General features: G+C 40.3%; 2 protein-coding genes across 10 annotated transcripts in view; one reads left to right on the plus strand and one right to left on the minus strand.

Moving 5' to 3' along the window:
* The window catches only part of RAB6A (RAB6A, member RAS oncogene family), a 106,185-nt gene that overhangs the window by 69,070 nt on the left and 11,358 nt on the right, over positions 1-25,757 (minus strand). For 2 of the 6 annotated variants that reach the window (XM_072794583.1, XM_072794579.1), the window contains one exon: positions 18,450-18,496. Coding sequence is in view for 2 of the 6 variants with exons in the window: in XM_072794580.1 (XP_072650681.1) it covers positions 15,268-15,337 (70 nt within the window). In the remaining 4 variants the exon portion in view is untranslated. Of the gene's footprint in view, positions 1-15,267; positions 15,831-16,495; positions 16,583-18,449; positions 18,497-25,757 lie in introns of those variants that run through there. The other 4 variants (XM_072794585.1, XM_072794584.1, XM_072794580.1 and 1 more) reach the window with 4 other exon arrangements.
* Positions 16,204-25,757, plus strand: part of MRPL48 (mitochondrial ribosomal protein L48) — a 100,446-nt gene continuing 90,892 nt past the window's right edge. For 2 of the 4 annotated variants that reach the window (XM_072794586.1, XM_072794587.1), the window contains exon 1: positions 16,204-16,781. The gene's annotated coding sequence lies outside the window, so the exon portion shown is untranslated. The remainder of the gene's footprint in view (positions 16,782-25,757) is intronic. The other 2 variants (XM_072794589.1, XM_072794593.1) reach the window with 2 other exon arrangements.

A 25,757-nucleotide genomic window follows, 5' to 3' on the forward strand; every position in this document is an offset into this window, starting at 1 on the left:
TAAACTCAAAATGGATGAAACCCCTAAATGTGAGACAGGAATCCATCAAAATCCTGGAGAATACAGGCAGCAACCTCTGTGACCTCAGCCACAGCAACTTCTTGCTAGATATGTCTCCAGAGGCAAGGGAAACAAAGGCAAAAAACAACTATTGGGACTTCATCAAGATAAAAAGCTTTTGCACAACAAACAGCTGACAAAACCAAAAGACAACCTACAGACTGAGAGAAGATATCTGCAAATGTTTTATCAATTAAAGAGTAGCATCCAAAAATCTACAAAGAACTTATCAAACTCAACACTGAAAAAACAAATAATCCAGTCAAGAAATGGGCAGAAGACATGAACAGACATTTCTCCAGGGAAGACATACAAATGGCCAACAGACACCTGAAAAAATGTTCCACATCACTTGGCATCAGGGAAATACATTCAAAACCACAATGAGATAACACTTCACACCAGTCAGAATGGCTAAAAAGAACAAGTCACAACAACAGATGTTAGCAAGGATGCGGAGAAAGACGAACCTTACACTGCTGGTAGGAACGCAGGCTGGAGCAACCATTCTGGAAAACAGTATGGAGGTTCCTCAAAAAGATTAAAGCTATGCTGCAACCCAGCAAATGCACTACTAGGGATTTACCCCAAAGATACAAATGTGGTGATCCAAAGGGGTACCTGCACCCCAATGTTTACAGCAGCAATGTCCACGATAGCCAAACTATGGAAAGGGCCCAGATGTTCAATGACAGACAAGAAAGAAGATGTGGTCTGCACGAGCGCGCACACGCACGCACACACACACACACACACACACACACGCTGGAATATTACTCAGCCATAAAAAATGAAATCTTGCCGTTTTGCAAGGGCATGGATGGAACTAGAGGGTATTATGCTGAGTGAAATAAGTCAATCAGAGAAAGACAATTATGATTTCACTCATATGTGGGATTTAAGAAACAAAACAGAGCAGCAGAGCACCTGGGTGGCTCAGTGGTTGAGCATCTGCCTTTGACTCAGGTCGTGGTCCTGGGGTCCTGGGATTGAGTCCTGCAGGGGACTCCCTGCAGGGAGTCTGCTTCTCCCTCTGCCTATATCTCTGCCTCTTTGTGTCTCTCATGAATACATAAAATCTTTAAAAAAATAATAATAAAATGAAATTCTAATGGAATACTGATTGCTTTACTTTTTTGTTTTCCAGATTTAAAGGACCCCCTTTTCCCCCTCCTTTTAAAGTAATCTAAAACTTACACCAACTCATAAAGTGTATCTTTGCAACAAAGACTGAAGCATTTATTCTCCCCCACCCCGATCCTTCCAGAATTCTGAAACTCTTATTAAATATTCTTGATTTTCATGACATTATATGTATTTCCGTAACTTCAATGAGAATCTGTTCTCCTGGTAGTGGCATTCATTCCCTATGACCTAGCCCCTACTTCCTTTGATCCACAGCTCATAAAAAGGAATATACTTCAATTTTGCAAAAACCTAATCAAATCCATAGAGAACAATCATACTTCAGTAGGACAATCTTTCCAGAATGATGAAACCATCAAACATCATAATCTGCATCCTGGATATTTCATCTCTTGATGAAAAGATATCTCCAAAAGACTCTTCAACCCCACTGGAAAGGCCCCTATCAGATACTGTTAACCAACCCTTGTGCCACCAAACTCCAAGGACAGATTTTTGGATTCATCAATCACATTTAAAGAAAGCACCCAAGCCTAACTGGACCTGTACACCAACTGATGTCCTGAAAGACTTCTAGGAGTTGGAAGCACATAACAGATAAAGGAGACAGTTTTTCCAAGATGACTGAACTAGGCCTACACACTTTTTTCTTGCTGCTGCTTCTTTCTTTATTTCTCCCTCTCTTTTTTTGGAAAAACAATGCTCTTATCCATATTCCTCAATCTAGTGCAAAAGGGAAAACTTTCAGACTGCAGGATCCATCACCAAAAACTCCAATCTGTTCATGATGTTAGAGATACCTTGGTCTTACCTGTAGACAATTTCTCCAATGATTTGTTCCTCTGCACTCAAAGAGAAATACAAATGGGCTAACTCCTTTTTTTAAGACTTTTAGAAAAGACCTCTTTACTATGGGACGATACCTCACAGAATGTCATCCCAATTCCTCTGATCTCTGACTTAAAAAGGTCAATCAGGAAATTCCAGCTAATGGATCTATCAACAATCATACTATAGCTGGAGTCCTCTGCACTCCACCTGGTTTCATTTTTGCCTACAATAGATGGCATTACCCATGGGCATACAAATGTTTAGATAACTGACAACCTGGAAGTCGTTACTTATTGGGACATTTAATTCCCTGTCAAATCCATAATAAATCAGAAACCTCCCACTGATTCATTCCATTCAACCTCCATAGCTGCCTTAAACAGGAACTTGCAGGAGGACTCTATGACTCCAGGTTTCCCTACATGGGGAACTTTCTCCTCAGGTGCGAGTAAGAGCCGAGGAGCGCATCATCATAAATCTCTCCCTAATTTTAGGAGAGTTGGCTGATTTCACAGTCAAAGCAGTAGCAGCCCAACAATGATCCCTTGATTCACTGGCTAAAGTAGTTCTGTAGCAGCCCAACGATGATCCCTTGATTCAATGGCTAAAGTAGTTCTGGATAATGACATAGTCCCTGATTACCTACTAGCTGAACAAGAAGGCATTTGCGCAATTGCAAATACCACCTGTTGCAAATGGATAAATGCCTCCGGAGAGATCTACACAAGAAATTCAGTTTAGGGATCCCTGGGTGGCGCAGCGGTTTGGCGCCTGCCTTTGGCCCAGGGCGCGATCCTGGAGACCCAGGATCGAATCCCACATCAGGCTCCCAGTGCATGGAGCCTGCTTCTCCCTCTGCCTGTGTCTCTGCCTCTCTCTCTCTCTCTCTGTGACTATCATAAATAAATAAAAATTAAAAAAAAAAAAAAAAAAAAAGAAATTCAGTTTACACAAGAAATTCAGTTTACACAAGATCAGGAAACAAGCCCACAACAAATTTCACCTAATGATCCCTGGTCTTTTGACCTATTTTTTAGCTGGTTACCTTCAGGTTTGGGCTCCTGATTTAGAACCATCATATAAACTGGATTTTTCATATACTTTTGATTCTGCTTTGCATAACTGTTTTTAAGCCTCGTAGAGTCACACATCAAATCTTTATAGAAATGACATACTCAATAGAGTCATGCTAGGTCAGTGCTTCAAGATTTTCCCCCACATTTATGACCCTGACAAGATATAAATATTTTATTTATTTATTCATGAGAGACACAGAGAGAGAGGCAAAGGGAGAAGCAGGCTCCATGCAGGAAGCCCGATGTGGGACTTGATCCTGGCACTCCAGGATCACGCCCTGAGCTGAAGGCAGGCACTAGGCGCTAAACCGCTGAGCCACCCAGGCATCCCGATCCTGACAAGATATAAACTTTAATAAGAAATGAGGGGTGGGGAGCAGCCCCGGTGGCACAGCAGTTTAGCGCCGCCTGCAGCCCAGGTTGTGATCCTGGAGACCCAGGATCGAGCCCCATGTCAGGCTCCCTGCATGGAGCCTGCTTCTCCCTCTGCCTGTGTCTCTGCCTCTCTCTCTCTCTGTGTCTCTCATGAATAAATGAATAAAATCTTTAAAGAAAAAAAAAAAGAAAGAAATGGGTGGTGGGGAGGAGGGCGGAACACTGAGTGGCTCAGTTAAACGTCTGCCTTGGGCCCAGGTCATGATCCCATGGTCCTGGGATCGAGTCCCTTATCAGGCTCTCTGCTCAGCAGGGAGCCTCCTTCTCCCTCTCCTGCTTCCCCTGCTTGTGCTTTCTCTGTCGAATAAATAAAATCTTAAAAAAAAAAAAAAAAAAAAAAGAAGGAAATGTCTGAGGGGCTCCAGGGTGGCTCACAGTCAGTTTAGCATTAATTAGACTCTTGATTTCAATTCAGGTCATGATCTCAGGGTGATGAGATCAAGTCTTGTGTTGATCTCCGCACTCAGCACGGAGTTGGCTTGAGATGCTCTCCCTCTCCCTGCAGCTTCCATGTGCACATATGTGGGCACTCTAAATAGATAAAAGCTTAAAAAAAAAAGAAAAAGTCTAAGAGTTCTCCCTTCTAACCTTCACTGTTACTCAAATGTGGCCTTAAATGGTTTCCAATTGCTGTGTACTTTCCCTCCAATGTAAGACACGTGGGGGAAATGTCCTTCCTGGCACCAAAGGACAAAAGCACTAAATAGGGAAAACCTGACTCTTGACCAGCCATGCTTTCAGAGAATGATTTTAATCTAAAGGGGAAAAAAAATAACAGAAACCTCATTTAAAATGGAAGTCAGGAAGCCAGAGGGGGAGCTTTCATGTCATACCATTCACCACAGCCCTTTGCAGACCTACCAGGAAGAGACTTAGCTTGCATTCTCAATAGGAAGAAGCCTACTTTACTACCCCAGAAGGATGAAGGAAGATTCCCTCTTTGCCTAGCAACAGACTAGCCACTAAAAGACTGTTACAGCTCAGCCAACAAATAGTCACTATGCTCCAAACTCCTAGTTTACCCCCATGGACTTTTTATTTATAACAACCCCTCCCAATTTCCCTTCCTCTCTCTATACAAGAGTATTTCTCTCATTTGATCTTCAGACTTGTCTATTGTTCATGATGGCTTACTGGTCCTGATCTGCTATTCCGAATAAATCATTTTGCTGGCAAAATAACTGGCTGTTTTATTTTTAAGGTTGACTTTGTTCTAAAAGTGACCAAATGGGAACACCTGGGTGGCTCAGTTGGTTTAGAATCCGCCTTCGGCTCCGGTCATAATGCTGGGATCAAACGCAGCATGGGGGGTGGCGGAGCTCTCTGCTCAGTGAGGAGCCTGCTCTCCCTCTGCCTCTGCCACTCTTGCTCTCTCTCAAATAAAATAAAATCTTTCTTTTCTTTTCTTTTTTTTTTTAAAGAAGTGATCAGGGCAGCCCCAGTGGCACAGCGGTTTGGTGCTGCCTGCAGCCTGGGGTGTGATCCTGGAGACCTGGGATCGAGTCCCACGTCAGGCTCCCTGCATGGAGCCTGCTTCTCCCTCTGCCTGTGTCTCTGCCTCTCTCTGTGTCTAAGAATAAATAAAAGAAAGAAAAGAAAAAAGAAAAGAAAAGAAAAGAAAAGAAAAGAAAAGAAAAGAAAAGAAAAAAGAAGTGACCAAATAAATAAGCCTACAAAAGTGGGGTTTGAGTTTTTGAAAATTAAAATTTTTTTGTGATAAACTAGATGTCCTAAAATTTGCCCTTTTCACAATTCAGTAGAAATAAGTTCAAAATGTTTTAAGGTAAAGAGGTAAAGAAGTTATTCTGATTTACATTTTTTAAAAGATTTTATTCATTTATTCATGAGAGACAGAGAGAGAGAGAGAGAGGCAAGACATAGGCAGAGGGAGAAGAGAAGCTCCATGCAGGAAGCCTGATGTGGGATTCAATCCCGGTATTCCGAGATCACACCCTGAACCACCCAGGTGTCCCTCTGATTTACATTTTTATAAAGTTTATTCTGATAATGTAAAGGATGGACTGGAGAAGTAAAAGAACAGAGGTTGGAAGGTACAGAGTAATCTAAAAGATTTAAAACTAACTTATTGCTAGACTATAACCAAGTAGAGAAGAGAGATAATATCTGATTTATTAAAAACTATATCCCCCAGGACCTAGCTCCATGATAAATGATCTTTAAGGTTCTATGATTCTTAGAATGGAAGATGTGCATTTCCCATAGCATTTAATACCTTAATGATGACTGAAAATACTTTTTTGTAACACAACATAATGAAGCACGATAAAGGGTAAAATGAATGCTAGGAAAAAGGTTAGAGATAGGAGGGTAGAAGTAGGACTATAAAATTACCCAGGCAGGGAAGTTTGGACTTCATCTCAAAGACAAGTCTCTGGGGATGGTTTTTTGCAATCTCACAATGGAAAGATAAGGTAACAGTATTGCTTATTGTAAGTTAAGGAATTACAACATTTGTCCTTTAGTGACTGGCTTCTTTCACTCAGCATGTCATCAAGATTGTAGCATGTATCAGAATTTCCTTCCTTTTTAAGGCTGAATAATATTTCATTGTATGTATATACCACATTTTGTTTATCCATTCATTCATCAATGGACCCTTGGATTGCTTCCATCTTTTCACTAATGTGAATGCTACTATAAACACAGTTTTAATTTTATAAAATACATTTTTTTAAAAAAGGAAAAAAATAGAAATGGAAAACCCTAAGCAATTCTAAACATTCAGAAATGTTGGTTCCCAGAAAACCTAACTCACTCAAGGTAGAAGGTAGAAAGTAAATGGAAAAATGGTAATTGGCTTAAAGGTTTTAAAAAGACCAATTTTAAACTGACAATAGAGAAAGCAGAGAAAAATTCTGATTTGTGCCAGAGAACCCCCAAATGGTTCAGGAATTGCTGGCACCAAGTATATCTAGAAATAAGGACAGAGGTGGTGGTAAAAAGAAGTCTGTTTAAAAGGTAGACTGACACCCTCTCACATTCCTTCCACTGTTCCACACACTCAGGTCCCTCTCCCACCTCACCAGAAGATTAAAGGTTTATGCAATGAAAAAGCAAGCAGGGAGGTGTCTGGGTGGCTGTCATTATGCATCCTACTCTTGATTTTGACTCAGGTCATGATCTGAGAGTCACGGGATCAAACCCCACATGGGGGCCTTGAGATTCTCTCAGCCCCTCTCTTCCCCTCCCATCCTACTCACACACTCAAAAAATAATAATAATAAAATACACACATGTATATATAATACAATACTCAGTACACAAAATGAAAACAGACACATCAATATGAAGGTCAAAAGACCAAGATTCATAAAGGCAACGTAAAGAATCTACAAGGCTATACATTAATGTCTCTGAATTTCTTTAGGAAGAATATATCCAACCTAAAATTATAAACCCCACCAAACCTTCAGTGTATAAGTTGTCCAAACACATTTTTGGACCACAAAGTTCTCAAAAAACTTCCTCCCATCCTCCCATGTTTCCTTCATTAGGAAGCTACCAATTGGACAGTATGTTCAACCTAATGAGAGAATAAACCAATAAAAAAAGAAAAAAATGTAATCTGAGAAATAATGGATCCATCCAACACAAAAGAAAATGGAATCCTCAAAATGATGCCAAAGGTAGATTCCAACTTGAGAGCTGAGCACACAAATCACAGGGGCAGTAACTAGTATAAATCAGAATAAGTCAGAAGGTTCTGGGAAAGATATTTCATGGAGATCAAATGATACGAATATATTTTCCTTTGAAAAAATCTGATACATTCTTATAAATGGAGAGGTGATTTACACTGTTGATAAAGAGTATGGGGATAAATTAATGATACGTATATAAACTAAAGAATACAATATGTAAGAAACTATAAGTAATCAATATACGTGACTCAGTTATAACAATACTGTATAAATTAAATACTCATCTAACCAAAATATGACATCTATATTTAGAGGATGGAAAAAAAAAACACTGCCAGGTTAGTAATACCTGGCAATGAAAAAAAGAGCCAAAGTCTGATTGTCTCTGGAGCTGTCTATATCAGTAAATATTGCCTTCCCAAGGACAAAAGCTTAACAATATAGCATGGGAATAGATTTTAAAATTTCAAAACAGGGAAATTAGATATTAAAAATATAAAATGTGTAGAGCGCTTGGGTGGCTCAGTTGGTTGAGCATCTCTTGTTTTTGGCTCAGGTCATGATCTCAGGGTTATGTACTGATCTCCAGTAGAGGCTCTGCACTCAGTAGGAGTCTGTGGATGGGGAGGTCCTTTCTCTCTCTGTCCCTTCCTCTGCTCACACACTCTAGTCTCTTTCTCTAAAATTAAATAAATATTTTTTTTAATTACAGAATGTGTTATCCTGGAGATTTCTAAGAGCAGTCCAGTTTAACTGTCACAGCTAAAAACACCATAAAGAGAGCTAACAACTAAATCAAATGTGATATCCTGAATGGCATCCAGAACAGAGAAAGGATTTTTTTTTAAAGATTTTTATTTATTTATTCATGAGAGACACAGAGAAAGAGGCAGAGACACAGGCAGAGGGAGAAAGGATTTTAGATAAAACCAAAGAAATCTAAAAAAACCATGGAGTTTGGTTAATAATATAACAATACTGGTTCATTAACTGTGAAAATGTACGTAAAATGTTAATTACAGAGGAAACTGGGTGTGGGATTAATAATCTTTGCAATTTTTCTGTCAATCTTAAACTATTCTAAAACCAAAAAAAAAGTTTAAGTAATCTCTACACCCAACGTGGTGCTTGAACTCACAACCCTGAGATCAAGAGTCACATGCTCCTCTAGCTGAGCACTCCTTACAAAAATTTTATTTAAACACAAAAGAAACCTGAGAAAGCTGTTTTCATATGTACTAATAATATGAAAAGATCTCGGGATCCCTGGGTGGCGCAGCGGTTTGGCGCCTGCCTTAGACCCAGGATCGAATCCCACGTCGGGCTCCTGGTGCATGGAGCCTGCTTCTCCCTCTGGCCTATGTCTCTGTCTCTCTCTCTCTCTCTGTGACTATCATAAATAAATATAAATTAAAAAAAAATATGAAAAGATCTCTAGGATATATTAGGTAAAAAAAAAAGCTAGGTGTGAAGTAAAAGTCTGATACATTTTATGTAAGAGAAAGTAAGAAATTATACTCATATTTGCATAAGAAATCCCAGAATACACACAAGAAAAAAATGTATATATAATTACTAAAGGAGGAGGGAGGGGAAAAGGCAACAGTCATAGGAACAGGGTGATAATAAGTTTCTTCAGAGTATACCTTTTTTTTTTTTTTTTTTTTTAAAGATTTTATTTATCACAGAGGGAGAAGCAGGCTCTAGGCAGGGAGCCCAATGCGGGACTCAATCTGGGGACTCCAGGATCATGCCCTGGGCAGAAGGCAGGCACTAAAACGCTGAGCCACCCAGGGATCCCCTGGAGTACACCTTTTATGTCTGTACTACCTATTAAAAATAAAGTTAGAGGGCACCCCGGTGGCTCAGTCAGTTAAGTGTCTGCCTTCAGCTCAGGTCATGATCTCAGGGTCCTGGGAGGGAGCTCCGTGTCCGGCTGCCTGCTCAGTTGGGCTCCCCCCCACTCACGGAGTCTGCTTCTCTCATTCTCCCTCTGCCCCTCCCCCCTCCATGTGCTACTATGCACTCATGCACTCTCTCTAAAGTAAATAAATCTTGTAGGAGCAGCCCCGATGGCCCAGCAGTTTGGCGCCACCTTTGGCCCAAGGCGTGTTCCTGGAGACCTGGGATCCGGTCCCACATCAGGCTCCCTGCATGGAGCCTGCTTCTCCCTCTGCCTGTGTCTCTGCTTCTCTCTCTCTCTCTCTCTCTCTCTCTCGTGATTAAATAAAATCTTAAAAATAAATAAAATAAAATTGCTCTAAAATGAAAAAAAATGAAAAAGATTTAAAAAAAAATAAATAAATCTTGTAAATAAATAAGTAAATAAAGTTAGGAGGCAGTGAAGTGATCAGTTTTAAAGCCCTAAGAGAAATGGATTAGATGGACTTCTCAAAGTCTCCTCCAACTCTGGGATGCTCTAATTCAAGAATTTCAGCTAAAAGTCAATTAAACTATTAGTCATTTATGTCTTCCCTGAAACCTGTCACTTCTTTGTACCTTTTCACTATTTTTCTTTTCTTCTGAGATTTTGTTTATTTGAGAGAGAGAATATCAGCAGCGGGACAAGGTAGAGTCTGAATGAGGAAGAAGCAGGCTCTCAGCTGAGCAGGAAACACCACATAAGGTTTCATCCCAGGACCCTGGAATCATGATCTGAGCCAAAGGCTGACACTTAACTGACTTAGCCACCCAAGCACCCCTAACTCTGTCTAAGCAGCTGCATTTATCACACTATATTAGTTTAGGTATATTTCTTTCCCTATAAAATGTAAATTTCTTAAGCTTATGCTCTACCAAATCACTTAATAGTATAGTAGTTTTACATAAAAATTTGTTAAACTAAAACAATTAACAAGAACTTGCCAAGTGCCAGGCACTCTTCTAAATGCTTCACATTTATTAACTAATTTAATCTTCACAATACCTCTATATGATAGTTCCTATCACTTTTATTTTATAAATAAGGAAATTGAAGCCTAAAGAGGCCAAATAATTTGTCCAAAGTCAGTGGCCAGCGCTAAAATATGAAACCCAGACTGTGTGGTCTTAATTACTAGCTCTACTGTTTAGTTTTAAGGCTTCAAAACCAGATAGTTTTAAGGGCGCCAAAACATTCTTGATTGCCCTACCTTGCAATATGAAGCTCCACGGTACCAATGACTTAATATCACCTAACCCAACAGTTCTTAAAGTGTGGTTCACAGAGTGCCAGGATTCCCAGAACCCTTCTGAGAGTCAAGCCATTTTTTTTTTTTTAAGATTTTATTTATTTATTCATGAGAGACACAAAGAGAAGCAGAGACTAGGCAGAGGGAGAAGCAGACTCCATGCAGGGAGCCCCATGTGGGACTGAATCCCAGGACCCTAGGATCATGCCCTGGGCCAAAGGCAGGCACTAAACTGCTGAGCCGCCCGGGCATCCCAAGTCAAACCACTTTCATAATACTACTATATTAATTGGCTTTTTTTCACTCTCATTTTCTCATAAGTGTACAGTGGAGTTTCCCAGAATCTACATGATAAATGTTATTACAATAGACTGAATACAAGAGGATCCAAGAGAATCTGGCTATCTTTTTGTAATTCAAAGACATCAAAGAGATTTGCAAATATGTAAAACAATGCCAATCTCTCACTAAATTTTTGTTTAAAAAATAGCTCTTTCATATAATGCATTTAATACTATTATTTTTAAATGAATTAAATATTTTAAAATTTTGTTAACTTTCAACACTATTAATATTGATACAAACCATATGAACAGAGTTCTTTAGGGGTCTTAATTTGTAAAAGCATAACAGGTAACGAGATCTTGAGGAGAAAAAATTTAGGATTACAGATGTAGCCAATCTAAACTGTTCAGTACTTCTGATCCCTAAAGGTTAAGATACATTTTCCCTACCCAGCATGTTATAAATCAAAAGAACCAATGTAAAAAGGGTAACATAAAGTGAAAAAATAAGTAGTACTAGACCAGGTATTTGCTTCTACCTGAGATTACATTTCCTAATTTGTAACCCTATTTTGTAACATTTGTTTGTAGTAATATCTTCTACTATAAACCATGAATGGCATTCTTAAAAATGCCTCTGCATTTCAAGACAGTAACCGGAAGGAGCAACAAAAATATTTCTCAAGGAAACTTCAGATTTAAATTGTATACTTCAACATCCTTTTATTAAGCCAGGTATGATACTGAAATATAAAAAAAAGTCTAAAAGTCTGTAGAAGATTACCAACACTGATGTCATTAACTCAGTCTGAAACTCCAAAAACTGAAAAAAACTCATTTTCATTACAGAGACAGAACTTTAATTTTTGACAAACTAAATAGAAGTCTACTTAACTCCAAACCAGTTCCTTGAATACGTCTTTAATATCATTTGACATACTCTTGGGTGCTATACTAATAGAAAATAATTTAACAATAGCTTTAACTAATTTTACTCAACTCAAAAAAAAAAAAAGTGCAAAATCTTGTCTTATTTTTTTAAGCAAAATGGAAAGAGCTATAAATTATCGGGTTCCCTGCTCCCCTGCCTCCCAAACATCTAGAGTATCCCTAAAAACTATCAAATAATTTACGCATAAGATGTTATTATTAAACTATTAACAGCTTAAGGCCAAAAACATGGATTCTACCGTAGCAAAGACTACAAATACAGGCTATCAGCTTGGTTTCTGGTAGATTCAGCCAGCTGGCACTATGTTAGGCACTGGGGACACAATGAACAAAAAAATAAGTTTTAATCTTCATGAGACTTGCATTCTACTGTGTGAAAGACAAACACACACACAGGTAAGAATTATAAACATGGTAAATGCTTTGCCACAAATTAGTTTTTAAAAGCTAAATTGTGGAGTTCTAAAACCTAAAAATAAATAATTCATGAAGAGTTACACATCAAGATGACATGGGTTCTACTGACCTTTACTAATGCATAAGAAAACTACAGACACTGCTCATGAAAACAAAGATCAATCTTTCATTGTTGAAGCTATCAAATGGCATTACTTAGCAATATAGTAGCCTTAAAAGATAATTGACCTCATAATTCCAGAGTTAAAAAGCACGTAAACACAATCCTTAAAAAAACATCTAAGAGGAGCCCAAAGAGACATGACAACTAACTGTAATATGGTATCTAGAACAACAAAAAAAGATAAAAACTAAGGAAATCTGAATAAACTATGACTTTAGTTAATAATAACATACCAATATCAGCTCACTTAGTATAACAAATGTACCATACTAAGGTAAAATGGTTAAGAATACTGAGGAATACTGGGGAAACTGGGTGGGGCTATATGGGAACCCTCTGCACAATCTTCTCAATTTTTCTGTAAACCTAAAACTATTCTAAAAAATAAAGTCCACTGGGATGCCTGGGTGGCTCAGCAGTTAAATGTCTGCCTTCGGCTCAGGGCGTGATCCTGGAGTCCCAGGATTGAGCTTCCCTGCATGGTCTGCTTCTCCCTCTGCCTGTCTCTCTCTCTCATGAATAAATAAATAAATCTTTGAAAAACAAAACAAGGGCAGCCCCCTTGTCGCAGCGGTTTAGCGCCACCTGCAGCCTGGGGTGTGATCCTGGAGACCAGGGATCGAGTCTCTGCCTCTCTCTCCCTCTCTGTCTCTTTGAATAAATAAAAATCTTAAAAAAAAAAAAAAAAAAAAAAGAAAGAAAAAAAAGAAAAACAAAACAACGTCCATCAAAAAAATCTAAGATAGGGCATCCCTGGGAGGCTCAGCGGTTTGGCGCCTGCCTTTGGCCCAGGGCGCGATCCTGGAGTTCCGGGATCGAGTCCCGCGTCCAGCTCCCAGCATGGAGCCTGCTTCTCCCTCCTCTTGTGTCTCTGCCTCTCTCTCTCTCTATGTCTATCATAAATAAATAAATCTTTAAAAAAAATCTAAGATGACTTCAAGAACTATATGGGGGTTGTTGTCAAAACTCAAAGTAAGAAATGAGAAGCCACAGAACTCTGCAATACGAATTAGAATATAAATACTCAAGGAATTAACAAGAAACTTGCAGATACTGAAGTTATGATTGCTACTCATACTAATACCTTCCTAGGACAGAGATTAAGGATTTTTCATGCAAACTGAATAGCTCTGCATCACAACATAAGGCTAGCAATAACATCCCTAGGAAAAATAAGTAAATAAATAATTAACATCCCTAGAGTGTACAATAAGCACATTAGATCCTATTTATCAATAATGACCAATACACTGTATCTTAAGCATGGCATTGTCCTAAAACTGCCATAAAATTCCTAAACTAGGATCACTCTCAAAGATCTTACCAAGTTACTTCAAGAAACAAGCTTATACTTGCTCAGGAAAATTCACAAAGCAAAGAGGAGACTATATTTTTCCTCGGTAACCAGGGAGGGGGGTAAAGATTATATGTGAAAAGAGAAAAACGATTTCTCCAATTGGAAGCAATTTCTCAACTAATGTTAACCTACCTTAATGCCATATATATATATATGTATATATATGTGTGTGTATATATATATATTAGTATAAACAGTTCAAGGTGGTAGTAAAAGCTCTGAATTTATAACTGTTATCTGCTTTCCAATCAAAAGAAATTGTCCTCTCTACAGCCTAACCTAAGTAAGGTACCTAGCAGTTAACTCAATGTCTGATGACTTGGGAGGAACTAATCTCTCAATGTCTGAATTTTAAAGATGGTCATGAAAAATGTGAAAAAAAAACAAAAGAGGACAATAATTTCTACATTGTTGAGCGCCAAGTTTTATAATTCAGCATAAAATCAGAATCACCACGAGAAATAATTTGAGAGAAAGCCATCACAAAACTAGGAGCTTGTATTTAATACAAAGTAAGCAACAGCAGAAGCCTAGCTAGGTAAGATCATTCCACTTATCACATACTATGGAATATTAAGCATAAAAGGGTCGTTTAGCCGAAACGGTATTACATACTGAAGTCTAATTTAGATAACTAGATGATGAATCTATTCTACTCTACTCCATTACTCCCTGGCCCCAAAGGAAATCCTAGAAAACAAAGATGTTGGTTATTCTCAGGCCTTCTCTCACAGGAATCCTAAATATACAATTGGAAAACACTCAGAAGAAATTGAATAATTACTATTTCTCTGGTAATTCTTGTTTGCACCATCATAAAGAATCATACACTGCTTCATATTGAAAGGAGAAAAGGAGGAGGTGAGATGTGAGAAATTCCAAGTAAAATGATCATGACATAGCATCTGGCAGAGATCGCGAAAGCGCCAACAGTGCCAAAAGAATTGTCAGGGAATCAAAGTCATGAGAAGAAAATGAGGTTTTCTAACAAGCCACAGCCTAACCCAAGAAGCAAAAATTGCCCCTGCCGCCGCCACCCCTCTTACCCTCCAACCACTCCATCTTCAAGTCGCCTCCAATTCAGACATATATTCTCCATAACCCAAACTAATTCCCCACCTAAGTAAAAACAATCCAAGAATTTCTACGACACCCCCCGCCACTTCCCACCTCCCATAAGATCCGCACTTCCCAGGGCCAAGCCTCTAAGGAAAACAACGCCCTAATCCCCCCACCCTCCTCGTCCAAGGTTGAGGAGTGACGGTTCCCGGGAGTGGGGCCTCCCGGGGTGGGCCTTCACAGAGCTGACGATCTGGGATAAAAGCAAAGAATAAGGGTGGGGCTCCAAGAAGGGGGCTACGGTTGGTGAGACGACGGAGGCCGGAGGAAGAAAGGGATGGACAGCAGGCTGGGCTGGGCGGGGTGAGACTGGGGCGGGGGTGTGGGGGGGCAGGTCGACGGGAGAGGCCCGGGCTGCGGGGGGGGGAAGGAGATGTCGGAGCCGCGGACAGAGGATCAAAATCTGACCGACGGACCAAGACGAAGAGGAGCTGGTAGCTAAAGGGGGTCGGAAAACCCCGGGCAGGGCTGGGGGTAATGAGCACGAAACGCGAACGCGAGGCTGGTAGACAGCCTTCGCGGACAGAAGGGCCGCACTGGGGGCGGTGCGGGGAAGCCGCGGCCAGCTGCCAGGAGGGGGGGAGCCGCGCACTCACCGCTCTGCTCCCCCAGGAACACAAGCTTGAATTTCCTCAGCGGATTCCCGAAGTCTCCGCCCGCGGACATGATGGAGCCGGAGGAGCTGCCGCCGCCTCAGCCCAGAGACCTCTCGGACCGACGCTGCTCCCACCGGCTGACGAAAAAGGCGAGACGAAGGACCGACACCGAGCTCTCTCGGACCCTCTAGGGCCCGGCGGCGGAGCAAGGCTGCAGGACAGGGCTCCTCCCCACAGACAGGCAGAGGTCGCCGCCGCCTCCCCGCAGAGTCGCCTGGCACCGAGCGAGGCCCGCGGCTGGGGAAGGAAGGATGGCGGTATCGGAAGCAGCCAGGGGTGTGCTCGAGGTTCCCAAGGCTAGCGCCCTTCCCTTCTCAGCACCTGGCACCGAGACTGGGGTGGGAGAAGGGGAGGGTGGCAGAACTGGAGCCGCAGACGCGTCTGGGACCTCTCACGCGCAGCGCCTCAGCTCCCACAGCTGCCGCCGCCGCAGCCCAACCTGCTGAGTGCGCGAGCCTCTAGCGCGGCGCGCGGCGAGCCCGGGCGCGAGCGTGCCGCCCCGCCGGCCGCCGGCGTGCGTGCGTGCGTGCGCGTGCGTGCCACAAGCCAGCGCCTTCCTGGTTTAGCCTGCTCTCCCGGCTCCTACCGCGCGGCGGAGGCCAGGGCAGGTTAGGTTGCCACGCGAATCGGGAGAAGCAAGGAGGAGGCGGGGCGGAACCCTGGGGAAGTGACGGGGGTGGAATAAGGAGCACTTACGTCACTTATGTGAGAACCAATCGGAAGAAGTCAAGGGCGGGCAGGGCTGGCAGTGAGGTGGCGGCGCGAGAGCGCGCGCGGCCCTTGCTCGGTGGAAAGCGTCGCACAGCGACTGCCATGAGAAGTGTGGCGTGTCGCAGCCTAAGGGGAGGGGATGGGAAGGGCGGAGGCGGAGCTGGCACGTAGGTTGAATTGACCTCGGCCCTGTGAGGGTGTGGTCCGAGAGCCCTAAGGTGTGTACTCTGTTCCTCTTCTCCAGAGCCCTCAGCCCTGCCTCGCTCTCCTTAAATCCGCCCTTCACTCGTGCGCTCAGCCACCTTCTCCATCTTTTTTCTTATTATAATTCCTCACACGATATCTTACTAGGTACATTCTCCACTGTTGCTCTTAGGAGTTTCATAACTACCAGAAGCAGATCCTCTACATTTTTGCAGATGAGGAAATTGAAGCTCAGGGGAAGGAAATGACTTACAAAATCCACAAAGCCATCAAGTGGAACCTAGGTTTTGCCTTTTCCGCCAGTGAACCTCTGCAACCCTTCTTTTTGATAAGCCCATCCACTTCCCTGACCTGACCTGGCTTGGTCTGTTATCAGCCTTTGTTACTCTGATGTAGACAATTCTAGGTGACGCCCGCCTTCCACTGTGCTAGAAAAGGATTTAGACATCGAGGAAACCAAACCCTTCGTTTCACAGATGGTGAAACTGAGGTCCAAGTAGGAAAACAGCTATGCAAAAAGGTCGCAGAACAAAGTAAAGGTAAAGCCAGACTTTGAGCTCTATTGTGGGGGAGGGGATATTTTAAAGATCACTTTTTCCTCCTAAAGCCGGGCTTCTGAATCTGTTGTGGGTGGACCTCCCCTAAATTAGACCTCTGAAGCATGAGCGTTTTTCTCTGGAGAGGATCCATGGCTTTCATCAGATTTTCAAACCAGTTTAAAACCCCAAAAATGAAGGTGAATGTCAAAACCAAGAGGAACCTAAGGAGACATGACAACTAAGTGTAATGTAGATATAACATGGCAAACAACTCAGTGTAGCTTTTTAAGCTGAATGGGATCCTGGAAGGGAAAACGGACTTCAGGCAAAAACTAAACAACAACAACAACAACAAAAACCCTGAATGAATATGGACTTTGTTAATTATATCAATATTGGTTCCTTAATTGTAACAAATGTATTATGCTAATGTTAATAATAGAGGTAACTGGGGAAGGAGGGGTTATATGGGGATTTTCTGTAGTCTGCTCAATTTTAACGTAAATTCAAAACTTTTAAAAAATAAAGTGTACTAATAAAGGATAAATAAAAGTTTAAGAATCACCAAATTAGAGAATTCATCATCCACACCTCACCATACTTTAGGACAGCATCCAAAAAGTAATCTCTGTCCTTGAGGAGGACACTTCAAGAAACTAGTATCAAAGAAAGTAGAGGGGGGCAGCCCGGGTGGCTCAGCGGTTTAGCGCCGCCTTCAGCCCGGGGTGTGATCCTGGAGACCCAGGATCGAGTCCCACGTCGGGCTCCCTGCATGGAGCCTGCTTCTCCCTCTGCCTGTGTCTCTCATGAATAAATAAATTAAATCTTAAAAAGAACAAAAACAAAAAAAAGAGGGTGACAACCTGGCTGGCTCAGTCTGTAGAGTATGCAACTCTTGATCGCGGGGTTGTATGTTAAAGCCTCATGTTGAGAGTAGAAAGAATTAAAAAAAAAAAAGATTTTATATATTTATTTGAGAGACAGATGAGGAGAGAGAGCACATGGGGGAGAGGGAGAAACAGGTTCCTCACTGAGCAAGGAGCCCCTTGCAGGGCTGGATCCCAGGACCCTGGGATCAGGGAACTGAGCTGAATGCAGACACTTAATGGACTAAGACACCCAGGCACCCTGAGATTACTCTAAAAGACAAAATAAAACAAAAAAAAACTATCAAAAATACTTCTCAGAGGAGCCCCTGGGTGGCTCAATTAGTTAGATGTTGGACTCTTGATTTCAGCTCAGGTCATGATATCAGGGTTGTGGGATCAATGGGCATCAGACTCAGGAGTGGACATGGGGTCTACCTGCGATCCTTTCTCTGTCACTTTCTGCCCCTCCCCCTTGCTCTCTGTCTGTCTCTCTAAAGAAAAAAAAAAAAACTTCCCAAATTAATGATAAATCCTTACATTTGTGCATAGTGTCGTACCATTCCCACAACACATTTATATACGTTTGCTCATTATTTGGGAATTATTATTTACTTAGCTATAGAAATGGTAGGATCAAACAAGTGCCTTCTCAAACCCAGGGATGAATTACTGAACTAGAATTAAGGAGAGGAATAAATTAAGGAGAGCATTCTCATGAAGGCTTAAAATACCATCTATTCTGGCCTATCAAGACAACAGCTATATTCCCAAACTTCCTTCTCTACCAAAATTTACTCACTGTTGGTTCCTCTCAGCCGAGTTGTGAAAGGATTTTGGAATATGTATCTAAAATGAAAGAACAAAAAGAAAAAAATTAACCAAAAAAATGAAATGGTAAAAACTTGAGTCATGACATGGGCATTTGTGTTTCTTTCTTTTTTTTTTTTTTTAAGATTATTTATTTAGGGACACCTGGGTGGCTCAGTAGTTCAGCATCTGTCTTTGGCTCAGGATGTGATACCCAGAGTCCTGGGATGGAGTCCTGCATCGGGCTCCCTGCATGATGCCTGCTTCTCCCTCTGCCTGTATCTTTGCCTCTCTCTCTGTCTCTCATGAATAAATAAATAAAATCTTTTTAAAAATCTTTTAAAAAATTATTTGAGGGGATCCCTGGGTGGCGCAGCGGTTTGGCGCCTGCCTTTGGCCCAGGGCGCGATCCTGGACACCCGGGATCGAATCCCACGTCGGGCTCCCGGTGCATGGAGCCTGCTTCTCTCTCTGCCTATGTCTCTGCCTCTCTCTCTCTCTCTCTCTCTCTGTGTGACTATCATAAATAAATAAAAATTTAAAAAAAGCATTATTAAAAAAAATTATTTGAGAGCGAGAGCGAGAGCAAGAGTGCAAGCATGAGCTAGGGGGAGAGGGAGAGGGAAAGAGAAGAGCAGACTCCCTGCCGAGCAGGGAGCCATGAGGGAGAGGGGGAGGCTAGATTCCAGGACCCTGAGATCATGGCCTGAGCCACCGAGGCTCCCCTAATATTTGATTTTAAAAGTAGCTTGACAGGTCTGGATGGGCCCTCCCAACTAGTAACCCAAAACTCTGCCACACACAAAGAGCAGCCCATACCAAGAGAGCATTTAAAAAGAAAATCTCTTGTAAACATAAGTGAGTGGCTATTTTTTCTTTCTGTTGTATACCAGGTTTTCATTATATTTCCTGAAATAGCTTTTAAAGTAACATCTGAGGATTGGAGCTATAATTACTTTGTACTTCCTCCAGAGCTTTATGAATCAATTCCTCCCTCTTGCTTTGGTCTCTGTAGTCACCTAGACAGGTGATGCTTTGTCTATCATTTTGAAGACAAGTATGGCATAATCCACCTCTTACCTCAGATATTTTAATGTTTTAAGCTAGCATTTTTCATTGACACAGATACAGCTTCACTCTCCTCTTAAGATGCACTCATATTTACCCAGTACTATGTATAAGTCATATGTTTTGCCTTCAGAGATGTTATGGTCTAAAAATTGTATATTAAGGACTATGGGATTCATCAATTGGAGAAATTACTTTAGGGGAAGGAAAAGTTAAAGAAATCTTTTTCAAGAGTGCTTTCACTAACATTTTCACCTCGATGATTTCCTGTACACTATTCTCTTTACCTTGAACACTTTCCTCTCCTTTTCTCTCTCCAATTCCTACTCATCCTGTAGGTATCATCTTTAAGAAGTCTTCAGGTAGACTTCTTTGTCTGCTTTTATCCCCACCAACATCATAAATACCCCTGCCCGTCCTCTGCTTATTCTTCCTCATTGCTTAATTGTTGTTAATTGTCAGTATTCCCCCACCTGACTGTAAGCTCTCCATGAGGTCAAAATTCATGTTTTGTATCCTCAACATTTGCAGAGTGCTTGACATAGTAACCATGCAACAGGCATTTGCTAAACAAATGAAATAAATAGGAGGCATTATTTTTAGCTTTCATCAAAGGATGAATGAGATGTGGGCATGTGAAGGTAGAAGGTCAAGAGCACTTTGGAAAAAGATAACATCATTTAAAATCACATTATGTTAATTGATACTACATTTCTTAACACCATTTATGAAAATGATGCTCAGAACATATTTGTGACTAAAAATTGAGAGAGGACAGCATTGGCAACACCAAATCAAAAGTATATAGAACAGTTTTCTTTGACCAATTTAAAAGGGATTGCTAATTTAAAGCCCATGAGTGTTTCCGGGAAGTTACCACACAGAAATTGTAATATAGTTATAGCTTGTCTTTCTACCCAGAGAGACACAAAGCTTCTTTAGGGAGGACTAAGATATTATCTTATTTCTTGTGTCAGACACGATTGGCTGCCTCTCTCACAATACACACACTAAACACACACACATCTCCACAAAATATATTGGAAATGACAGATAATTTTTCAACTTCCCTTCAGCTAAACTAAAGACATGTAACTTGATCTGAACCAGAAGGAAATGTGCCAGAGACTTCTGAGATAGATTTTCTTCCCTGATGAAAAGACGTAGATCAGGGAAAACTGTCATTCTTCTGCCATTATATAAGGACATGATATTTAGAGCTAAGGCATTCTAGGTACATTGACATATAATCCTTTAGAAAAAAACAACCCATTGATGAAGACTAAGCTAAAAGGCATCATTGAGCTACTGTACCAATCCTGGAACTGGCCTTCCTCTGGATTTCTTTTTAGCAAAATAATAAGTCTTTGTATTTATAATGTCTTCATATGTCTTTGTCATTGTTACTTGCAGCTGAAAGCATCTGACATTCTCATCTTTAGATCTCTTAAAAATATCTCACACAATTCCTTGAATGTTAGTTACTTAATACTGGTGTGTGTATATATATAATACAGTAATAGTTATCAAACTGGAACTGCCTTTTTCAGTTTACTACTCCCTAAAAAGGATTTGTTACTCTTAGAGAGGCAGGAAATCAATAGAAGGAGAAAACTGCCCAGGTAAAAGGGCTGGAATCCTATCGCTCATATTTTAAACAAATAATAGTTCTGGCAGGAATTCAAGTTGCATCAAATCTGAAGCCCTTCTAACCCACTCTGCAGGTTATTATAATCATCACTGCTAAAAATAATAGTGGGTCAATATCTAAAGCATAAAAAAGACAAATGCTCAACAATTCAAGGTGACCAATTAAATAAGTACAATTAACACAAGGTATGTTTAAGCAATTCTCATTTATAAAAGACAATAAGAAAAAAAAAAAAAAGAGGCGTAATGTCAAAACCAGTTTCCCAAATACCCTGACCTACAAAGATATGCCATGGGAGAAGTATAAAAATTATTCAATCAAAGTGGAGGAGAAGGTGGTAAAACCTCAATGGAATCATCCTCTTGTGATTATAGCCGATTCATAAGCTAAGTCAGAAGATATTTTTGCTACCGATTAATCTACAGAATCTATTTTTGATAATTCCATTTTGTTCTGTTCATGTGAATCATGGTCCTTGTTATGAATAATGTGATTTCTCAGAGCCTTAGAAGTGGGGTGTTACTTCCAGGCTTTGAAATTGCATGGGGGAAGAGGTTGCTTCTTTTTATGCCAATCCTGAATGTGTAATACCTGACACATTGCTGGAGCTCTCCTCTTCCCAGCAGTGTATCCCCCACAAGGAATAAAGTCTCCTCCAAGATGTACAAGAGAATGAATCACTCCACTTGCCCCTAAGAGATAATCACTCTCAGAGTAGAAGAGAACAACTGCTTCTCCTGCTGTTTATGTAAAGAACAGAGCATCTTAGGACAGAAAAGTGGGACCAATCCTGTTTGCACTGAAATGCCAACAGACTGTACAGCCAAATTGCAACTTGCCTAAGATGCCAAGAGAAACCATCTTTTTGTGAAAGTCTCTTCAGCTTTTTGAATAGTACAAAGTAACTAGGACATTATTTGACATAAAAATCAAAAGACATCAAAGTCATTACAATAGTGTGTAGCTGAAACTATCCAGTGAGATAATAAGCCACAATATCATTTGGGAAAATAAAACAAACTTCCAGTTGCAGGATGATAGATTAAAGATGTTTCTGCTTCCTTCCTTTTCTGAAATTTTCCAAAACAAAAATCAAAAATCAAAACGCAAACTCTGGCTTTGACATCTCTAATCCAGAGCCATCATATCTTTAAGCTGGGTGACAAAGATAGAGCACTGCTAACTGACTAAACAAAGCACAGAAAGCGTTCACTGAAGGGGAAAGCAACAAAAAGCAAGCCCAGAAAGGCTCAGGAATATGAAGTGCCAGGTACTACAGAAGGTAGAGGTAAGGAAAGGGGCCAAAAACAAGGGAACTGTATCAAAGACTATATAAATAGTAGTTATAAACCTAACCATCTGTATGGAAGAATTAAACACAAGAGGCTCTAGGCTCAGATAAACAGGCATAGTGGAGTACTAGGGTGAGGTGCTGCCAGAAGATAGAGGCATTGATAACTAGTGGTATCTCCCCAAGCACCTTTCATAACACTAGCAGTGTTTTATATGCCCCACCCCAAAAGACTGAAAGATAACCTGAAACATCCCAGAGAAAGGACCTGTAAACTTTGAATATAGAGGTTACTTCAATAAAAAAGCCAGTTCACCATCAAATCATCCTATAATGAACCAATCTCAGAGTTGTGAGTTCAAGCCCCATGTTAGAAATAGAGATTACTTCAATAAAAATAAAACTTGAAAAGAAAAGAGGGGCACCTAGGTGAATTTTGAACGGGAAGGACTTGAAGAGACATTTCTTCAAAGATATATGGATGGGGGTGACTGGGTGGCTCAGTCAGTTAAGCAACTGATTCTTGCTTTCAGCTCAGGTCATGATCTCATGGGTCATGGTCTCATGAATGGTGAGATAGAGCCCTGTGTCAAGCCCTACATTGGGCTCTGCACTCATTGGGGAGTCTGCTTGAAGATTCTCTCCCTCTCCCTCCTGTCACTTGCATATGATCGCTCTCTCTCTCTCTCTCAAATAAATAAATAAATCTTTTTTAAAAATTAAGATTATAGAACCCCAATATGAAACTACTGAGTCAAAATCTCTGAAGGTGTGACTTAGGAAACTACTTTTTAAATGGTCTAACAAGTGGAATTTTATGTACCCTCCTTTGAGAATCAGTCTGTTACTCCACACTTTATATCCTAGTTTGTCAGTTAGATTATAAACTATTCAAGGTAGGAGTGTGCCTTATACATATAATGTAATTCCTGGGTCTTATCTGTATTCGGTGCTCAGAAAAATATTCTGAGAATTGAATACTGAATCTATGTGCATGACGAGATACACAAAATAAGCAAATACCACCAACAACCTTTAGAACTTATAATCTTTACTTGACTATATCATTTACTCCTATTTTAAGAGGGCATATACTTAAATGTGGAGTTGAACCAATATTAAATATTTACATAAATTATTACTAGTTAAGACAAAAATTATTACTAGAGACAAAGAAGCATATTTTATAATGGTAAGAGCATCAACCCATCAGGAAGATATAACACTAATATGAATATATGGACCTAATTAATACATGAAGACTTAAAAATACATGAAGCAAAAACTGACAGAATTGGAGGGAGAAATAGACAATTCAATTACAATAGTTAGAGACTTTAATACCTTACTTTCATCATGGATACAATATATACACAGAGGATTAATAAATATAAATTTATTTATTGTTAAATAAATAAACAATAATATTGTTTATTACAATATATAAACAGAGGATTTGAACAACACTATCCACCAACTAGAGCTAACAGACATCTATCAAACACTCCATCTAATAACAGCAAAGTGTATAATTCAAGTGCACATGGAATATGCTTGATGACAGACCGTATCTTAGGCCATAAAATAAGTCTCAATAAATTTAAAAATATCAAAATCATACAAAGTATGTTCTCTAACTACAATGGAATGAAATTAAAAATCAGTAACAAAGGAAATGGCTGACTCAGTCCAAAGAGCATATGGTTCTTGATCTCTCAGTCATGAGTTTGAGCCCTACAGTGGCTGTAGAGATTGCTTAAGTAAATAAATTAACTTAAAAAAAAAACTTTTAAAAATCAATAACAGGAATAAATTTGGGAAATTCACACATACATGGAAATTAAACATAATTACTTAATACATAAGTAATCAATAGGTCAAAGAAGAAAGTCTAAGGGAAATCAGAAAATACTTTGAAATGAATTAAAGAACAACACAGCAAATCTTTTGGTATCCAGCAAAAGTAGTACTTAAAGAAAAACATAACTATAAATGACTACATTAAAAAGGAGGACCACAAATCACTAACCTCCACCTTAAGAAATTGAAAGAACAGGTGTGCCTAGGTGGCTCAGTCCCGTAAGCATATGATGCTCAATTTCAGCTCAGGTCATGATCTCAGGATTGTGAGACTGAGCCGCCTCAGGTGGACTCCATGCTGGGTGTGGAGCCTACTTAAGATTCTCTCTTTTGGGGACACCTGGGTGGCTCAGCGGTTGAGCATCTGCCTTTAGCTCAGGGCGTGATCCAGGGTACGGGGATCAAGTCCCACATCGGGCTTCCCACAGGGTGCCTGCTTCTCCCTCTCCCTCTGCCTATGTCTCTGCCTCTCTCTCTCTCTCTGATGAATAAATAAAAGATTATCTCTCAGGGAGACAAACCATGAGAGATTCCTAACTCTGGGAAACAAAGGGTAGCAGAAGGAGAGGTGAGTGGGGGTAACTGGGTGACAGGCACTGAGGAGGGCACTAGATGGGATAAGCGCTGGGTGTTATACTATATGTTGGCAAATTGAATTTAAATTTTAAAAAATTTAAAAAGTAAAAAAACAAAACAAAACAGTCTTTCTCTTTGTCTCCCTTTGCCCCCCCTTCCTAAAAAGAAGCAGAAGAAAGGATATAACTGAGAGCAGAAACATGAAATAAAGAATAGAAAAACCATAGAGAAAATTAATGTAAACCAAAAGTTAACTTCCAAAAATTAACAAAATTTACAAATCTTCAGCTAGATTGGTCAAAAAAGAGACAGCAAGAGAGCAAAGACTCAAGTTATTTAAATCAGGGTATGGGGTGCCTGAGTGGCTCAGTTAAGCATCTGCTTTCAGCTCAGGTCCTGGGATGGAGCCTCCCCATATTGGTCTCCCTGCTCTGTGGGGAGTCTGCCTCTTCTTCTCCCTCAGCCCGTCTCCCTCCTTGTGCTCCTCATCTCAAATAAATAAATAAAATCTTTTTTAAAAAGGGTGAAACAGGAGACATTAATACCAATAATACAGAAATCAAACTGATTATGCAGGAATACTATGAACAACTATATGACTACACATTAGATAACTCAGACGAGATGATCAAATAAAAAAAACCGAAACAAACAAAAACCCAACTATCAAAACTGACCTCAGAAGAAATCTGAATACATCTGTAACAGGTTAAAAGAAAGAAATGGTAATCAAAAAACTTTCCAGGAACTGGATGGCTGCACTGATGAGTTCTATCAAACGATTTAAATTTGAATTAATACTAATCTTAAAAATTCTTACAAAAAGTAGAAGATGAGGTAACATTTCCCAACTC

The sequence above is a fragment of the Canis lupus genome, chromosome 23 (assembly GCF_048164855.1).
Source record: "Canis lupus baileyi chromosome 23, mCanLup2.hap1, whole genome shotgun sequence".
Taxonomy (NCBI): Eukaryota; Metazoa; Chordata; class Mammalia; order Carnivora; family Canidae; genus Canis; species Canis lupus.